Source organism: Sinocyclocheilus rhinocerous, unplaced genomic scaffold (assembly GCF_001515625.1).
Source record: "Sinocyclocheilus rhinocerous isolate Xijiao unplaced genomic scaffold, SAMN03320098_v1.1 scaffold215, whole genome shotgun sequence".
NCBI lineage: Eukaryota > Metazoa > Chordata > Actinopteri > Cypriniformes > Cyprinidae > Sinocyclocheilus > Sinocyclocheilus rhinocerous.
Window position 1 is genome coordinate 762,912 of NW_015660885.1, and position 6,333 is coordinate 769,244.

General features: G+C 33.6%; 2 protein-coding genes across 3 annotated transcripts in view; both read right to left on the bottom strand.

Moving 5' to 3' along the window:
* Nucleotides 1-1,677, bottom strand: part of LOC107725768 (putative uncharacterized protein DDB_G0292636) — a 2,618-nt gene extending 941 nt beyond the window's left edge. Inside the window, exons 1-3 of the mRNA XM_016535163.1 lie at nt 1,552-1,677; nt 1,330-1,442; nt 722-856 (exon numbers count right to left, since the gene is read on the bottom strand). Of these exons, the coding sequence (XP_016390649.1) occupies nt 764-856; nt 1,330-1,442; nt 1,552-1,573 (228 nt within the window). The 5' untranslated portion in view covers nt 1,574-1,677 and the 3' untranslated portion in view covers nt 722-763. The remainder of the gene's footprint in view (nt 1-721; nt 857-1,329; nt 1,443-1,551) is intronic.
* A 926-nt stretch (nt 1,678-2,603) lies between these two features.
* LOC107725767 (splicing regulatory glutamine/lysine-rich protein 1-like) lies at nt 2,604-4,720 on the bottom strand. Of its 2 annotated transcripts, none has more exons than XM_016535162.1 (4): nt 4,620-4,720; nt 4,397-4,533; nt 3,579-3,746; nt 2,604-2,714 (listed from the first exon to the last, which is right to left on the bottom strand). In XM_016535162.1, the coding sequence occupies exons 1-4, from the start codon at nt 4,639-4,641 to the stop codon at nt 2,709-2,711; spliced, it is 333 nt and encodes a 110-aa protein (XP_016390648.1). In that variant the 5' UTR covers nt 4,642-4,720; the 3' UTR covers nt 2,604-2,708. The 2 variants fall into 2 exon arrangements, with proteins under 2 accessions (XP_016390648.1, XP_016390647.1); XM_016535161.1 differs by having other exon boundaries at nt 4,391-4,533.
* Nucleotides 4,721-6,333: the final 1,613 nt, after the last annotated feature.

The window sequence follows — 6,333 nt, forward strand, 5'->3', positions numbered from 1 at the left end:
ATAAAATTATATATATATATATATATATATATATAAATTTAGTTTATTATAAAAAAAAAATTTAATTAATTTTTTTAAATAATGTATCATCTATCTTTTGAAAAAATTCTCTTTGAACTATTTTCCCTATAGAAGTCTATGTGTTACTATAGTAACCAGGATTTGTTTTCCCCTCTCCGACCTTATCTATACTCACTAAACAGGTTATAGTTTAGCTTCAAGGTTCAAGTGTATTGTTCAGTGTGTTTCCACAAAGATCCTATCCCTCTGTGTCTGAATAACGCCGTTATTTTGGAAATTCCTCAGCGGGTGTGTCTCCAAATGTGTGATATCTGGGTGATAAGTGACGTCTAACTGCTGGAACGCTGTGTGGGACGGGAATAAATCACTGCTAAACTTTCCAGGAGACCCTGAAGAATCAAGTCTCTGGCCATTTGAAAGCTTTAGATCCGTACAGCTGGACCACACCTCGGGATCAACCGGTTTTACGAGACGCCACTATTATGGCGTTTATGGAGCCCAACCCTGCTGTATTAATTAATAATTAATGATCACTATCCAGCAGTCTGTCCACTGCTTTCACGGACATAATTAAAGCTAGTAATTGTAAATGATTCACTCCTGATCTAAACCTTGCTCCTCATGTTGATACCTTCAGATTGCACCTGTGCATTAATATAATATGTGCATTAAAATTGTGTTAAAAAAGAGAAATAATTACCGAATCGCTGGAGGAAGAGGAGGACTTGCCACCGCCCTTCTTCTAGTGCTCCTTGTCTTTCTTCTTCTTCTTGCCTTTGTCTTTATGTTCTTTATCTTTGTGTTTTTTGTGTTCATCCTTATGCTTAGAATCACTCTGAAAAAAATTAACATAAATTAAAACAAAATATCACTGCATTAAACAGCAGACAGTCACATCTTTTCCAGCACGTTACGTACGTGAGGAACTCTCATATTTCCCACTTAAACAGACACATCAAACAGTTTGTTCCTTTATTTAAAATGACTAAAAGCTGTTTTTAAGTGTAAAAGTTAAAACCTTGAACTGAAGATGTTTTAGACGGGCAACCGTTCTGGGAGAGATGATTAAAATTCAATATCTGTAACATTATCAACATTATTTCCATATGCAAAGTTATCCAGGGCTAACTGATATTTTTCCTGTTCATCTGGTCAAGTATAACACTCATAAGATGTTTTTTTCCATGTCTCTTATTATCAATATTGATGACAACAATACAATCACAACAGAAATGTGTCTAGGCTATTGTAACCTTGATGTGTGTGTGTTTTTTCTGATTAGATAATTATGAATATAAACATGTTTACCTTGTCTTTGCTCTTTTCCTTGCCCTTTTCTTTGTCTTTATCCTTCTTTCCAAACCCAAAGATACCTTCCACCTGTTTGCCCTCCGACTTCTTCACCTGATCATCTCCAACAGCTGGAAAAGCAGAGAGAGTGAACAAAAGCCGCATTCGTTTACATTCAACTATAGTGTTTCTTGATTTAATTAAAAAATAAAATGCTAAATCAGCTTTGCAGCAGTTTACCTGCGCCCAGATCGAAGTCCATGATGAACCAGTTATCAAACTCTCTTATCGACGCTTGTGTAAGATCTGTGTTTTCAGCAAAGAGCTGCAAGGGTTTGTCTCATGAATATTAATTACGCAACCTGACGTTCGCCAGTCGGACTATCTGATTGGCTGAACGGCAGACGCTTGTACGTGAGCGATAGGTAGTTGGCGAATAAGCGCAAGGCTTGGCTCATGAATATTAATTAGGTCGTGTGATTGGGCGGGCGTTCAGGTGATTCAGTCAGGTGTGCATTGACGGAAGTATCTGTTCTGCACTCCTACTTCAATAGCAACAAATCCACGCCTATATATGTCGCAACAGTTCCAGTTTTGTGTTGTGTTAGGTGCCTTATGTGGGTTTAGTATATAATATAATAGTCTGTAAATTAAGAATTTATTCAATTACTTCTCTTTTAAAAAATTGCATTTTGTTATAAAAATGCACACATCACATGGGATCATATTATGAACATAAAAATAAAGCATTTTACAGTCAATATAAGGTGTATTGCATTGTAAATAAAAGAGTCCATGGCGATTTTTGTACCAACAAATATTTCTCATGGAGTTTATTTTGAAAAGTCAGTTTTTCAATAGTCACAAACCTTCTTATCAAAAACAACAACAACAAAAACACCTGTTAATTAAACATGATCTGCTGACATGTTGACCTTTAGCGGGGCATGTTGTCACAGTATATGGGATAAATCTGTTTTGAGAAAAAAATGACATACTAACACATCAATCCATTTTCCACAATATAATATTAAAAATGCATTATAGGCTATTTATTACATGTATTATAGGCTTATTATATAATGTTTTTAACAGTAAAACAAACTGCAAAAAATGTGAGAAAAAAAATCATGTAACAGCTTGCATTGATATATAAAAATATAATAGTACTGGAATTTTAGTTTGTAGGACAGAATTCATAAAATATATTATCCTAATTCAATGGTGCAATAGGTGTTTAAAACCAACATATAAAACCACTGTATTTGTACACGTTAATTTGTGCAATTGGATTTTTTTTTTACTCAAAACCTCACAGTTACTGATATAAAGCCCTTAGGGCACCCCCCCCATGTGACAACTTGCCCCAGTCACTCTTATGTCTTCAGTCTTCAGCTTTAGTTCTACAAACAGAGAGAGAACAATGTCAACTTCCAGTTTTCTATGAAAAACATCATATGTAATAGTTCTTGTTCTAAAGAAGAAATGTAAATGTAAATAATAATATGGATAAAGTGCTTGTGACTTTACAGAAATGATTTGAGAAACACAGCTAAAAACACATTTAACTATGATTTTTGGTCATGCATTCGGTTCCTGGAAAATCTTTCAAGCATATTTTTGTCCTCTCTTCAACAAATAAACCAGTTTGTCTGCATTACAGCCGGGGCGGAGCCGCAACAGACTAGAAAAGTCAGTCTATGAAAGCACTAGACTTTAACCAGGAGTTTATAAGCAGATTGAGACAGGCCAGAATTGTTTTACATTACTTACATGTGAGAGTGAGGAAAACGAAACATGATGAATGTGAAAATACAGAGTCAACTAGGAAGAAAGTTTACTGTGTTTATGTAGAATAGCATCAAACGTAGCTCATCCAATCGAATCATCAAAACGATTCATTTGAGTCTTTTGCTCTGAACTCTAGTTAAGCAAAACCAAAGAATGAAGGATGTGCCCTAGAGCATCTTTACGAATGTAAGTGTGCACCACACCTGAAGATCAGCAGGTTTTGCGATACACAACTATCACGTCCTTAGAGTTATTAAAAAAAACACAACCAGCTCTTAACACAAACTTTGACTGCTCATAAATGAACTAATGACACCAAACTGCACCAAAAAGACCAAAAATCACCATACAAGAAGTCGATATGCTTAAGATCTCCTTCTGTGTCCCACAAAACCTTCAGAATCAGTAAATGATGAATTATGACAGGCTTGTTTTTATTAAGTGACTCTAAATTCATAGCAAAAGCACAAAGTTACCTCATCATCGGATGAAGAGGATGATCTGTGTCCGCGTCCGCGTCCGTGACCGTGTCCGTGTCCGTGCCCCTTTTTGTGCTCTTTATTCTTCTTCTTGTCCTTGTCTTTGCACTTGTCCTTATCTTTGTCTTTGCACTCTTTGTCTTTTTTCTTTTCTTTGCAATCACTCTGAAAAAGCGTTTATAAAACAGTATCATGCATCACATTCTATACACCGGCATGTAGTAACAGCTCTCATTTTACATCATTATTAACCCTCGAGGGCTAAACGACATTTTTGAGCTCTTGAAAGGAGTCTTCCGGGTCGAACTCAACACTAAACAACATTCGCAACCCATTTTACTTCTGTAATCTGATTATGTACACATCAGGAGACCGAAAAGTGGCTTTAAATGAAAAGTGTGTGGAGTGGAAGGGGTTAAAAAAAGTAAAGATCAAAGCAAACATTTTGATTTAATAGGAATCACTGAGATACTATTATAGTTTTTATTAATATATTTATTTTGTTAGTTTGTTTGTAGAGTTGTAGATTTGAAAGTTTTAGTCATTTTGATGTGTGTTTTTGTCATTATTAATTTTCTTTATTTCAGTTTTAGTTTCAGTTTTTAGTTAACAATAATAACCCTGTTCTATACGCAAATCCGATACTTTTCATCCCTGTCAACAATTTGCATCTTTATGTGTATAGAACTGAGAAGTCTTTAGTATAAAAATCAATATAACATTGAACTGAAAATGATGATTATGATATGCCACACATGCTGATGTTTCTAAAACAAGTAATGATTATCAAGATTATTAAATATTCTTACCTTCACCTTGTCACTATCTTTGTCCTTGTCTTTGTCCTTGCACTCTTTATCTTTATCTTCTAGACATTTGTCTTTATCTTCATCCTTTTTTCCAGACTCCACCTCGTTGCCCTCCTGCTTCTTCACCTCATCACCCTCAGCAGCTGCTCAAAAACAGGAATACAACTGTTAGTTTCTCTTAGAAATCAACCAATGTGTTTTCTGATTCATAAGCTCTGTATCTGTTTACCTGAGCACAGATCGATGTCCATGATGAAGCAGTGAATGTGATCTGATCGAGATGACAGCAGTATTTATCATCAGCATCAGTGTTTCTACCTGGATCCACCCAGAGCGTCATGCAGCTGATGTTTGTGGCAGGACTTGGCTCATTAATATTCATTTACGTGACGTTGCGTTCGCCCAAGTTGATTGGCTGAAAGACAGACAACGCTAAGTATGCATTAGAATTAGCGAAGGCTTGGCTCATGAATATTAATGAATCAACCAGTAGTCCCAAGTGTGAGTGTAAACACATTTAACAACTTAAAGTTATCTTACTTTTACTTTACTTTACTTTTAGTCATTTAGCAGACGCTTTTATCCAAAGCGACTTACAAATAAGAAAAAGTAATGAAAACTAAAAGCTAAAACTCTATAAATACTATATATATACACACATTTAAGAAAATAAAATAAATTCAATAAAAATGACAAATGCATACAACAACATTTCAAAACTAAAACATTTAAATAAAAACAAAAAAATAAAGCTAAAAACAATTAAAACATACACAAATAAGAAAAAGTAATTAAAACGAAAAGCTAAAAGCTTTTAAGAAAATAAAAGAAATTAATTAGAAATATTGGAAGCTTTTGGAAAAGAAATATTTAAAGGAATAGTTCACCCACAAAAAAAAAAAAAAAAAAAAAAAAAACGTACTAAATCTTACTAAAAATAGAACAATATCTCCTTAGGTCCCTCCTTATTGGAATAAATAAGCTGTTGCGAGATCTGAACTGACATTAATTCTGACTTTTTTTCTTGCAAAAAGTTTACACCCTGACTTTTTTCTCTGAATTCTTACCTTTTTTTCTTCTTCTCGCAATTCTGAGTGTAGGCCTATATAATTCGGACTTTTTAAAAACTTTTTTTTTTTTTTGCAAAAAAAAAAAAAATTTCATATGAATGATCAATAAATGATTTAACGGTATATTGAAAATATACAGAATAATATATTGTGTTAATATATAACAATATATTGAATAATACATAAAGAAATGCCGCTTTCATATATTGAAAAATAAGTGACAATTGTATATCATAATATATGTAATTTTATATTCAGTAACATGTACATGTGACAGGCTCTATACTCTTCAGCGCAATGGTAACCCCAAAAACACAGACATACAAACCAGAAACCCTTTTAAATTCCAAAATAATACAACATTAAACACTAACAGATCTCCCCTATATTCATATTGAGCAAAATACATGAAATAACACTTAACTTTAAGATTTACTCTCTTTTAACAGTCAGAAGCAAAGCATGCTGGGAGCTAGAAATCTGCTGTAACTCATTCTGTGAACATATGTTTGTACATACATTCATTCACATTTACTGTATATGGGACCATGTGCAATATATGTGCCCAATAAAGGATAATAAAACCTTATGAACATTACATGAAATGCTATTTTTGTCTTCATTTCTAAATATTTTTATATGTATCAATAAATAGCCATATATTGCAGTATTTTGACAAATATAAGCACTATAGTTTCCCCATACATGGAAATGCATTATGTAATATACCACATTGTATTTTGCAGTTCATTCCCATATATTTTTGTTTCTTAAGGGAAGTCAGAGCTGTGAGATAAAAAGTCGCAATTAAAATATTAAAATGCACACACACACACACACACACACACACACACACACACACACACACACACA

What these genes read in the sequence shown, in the direction of transcription:
- LOC107725767 (XM_016535161.1), bottom strand. Translation starts at nt 4,641, where the DNA reads ATGGACATCGATCTGTGCTCAG. An exon ending in GGACATCGATCTGTGCTCAG is followed by an intron (nt 4,534 to 4,619) that starts GTAAACAGATAC and finishes GTTTTTGAGCAG; the next exon opens with CTGCTGAGGGTGATGAGGTG. An exon ending in AAGATAGTGACAAGGTGAAG is followed by an intron (nt 3,747 to 4,390) that starts GTAAGAATATTT and finishes ACGCTTTTTCAG; the next exon opens with AGTGATTGCAAAGAAAAGAA.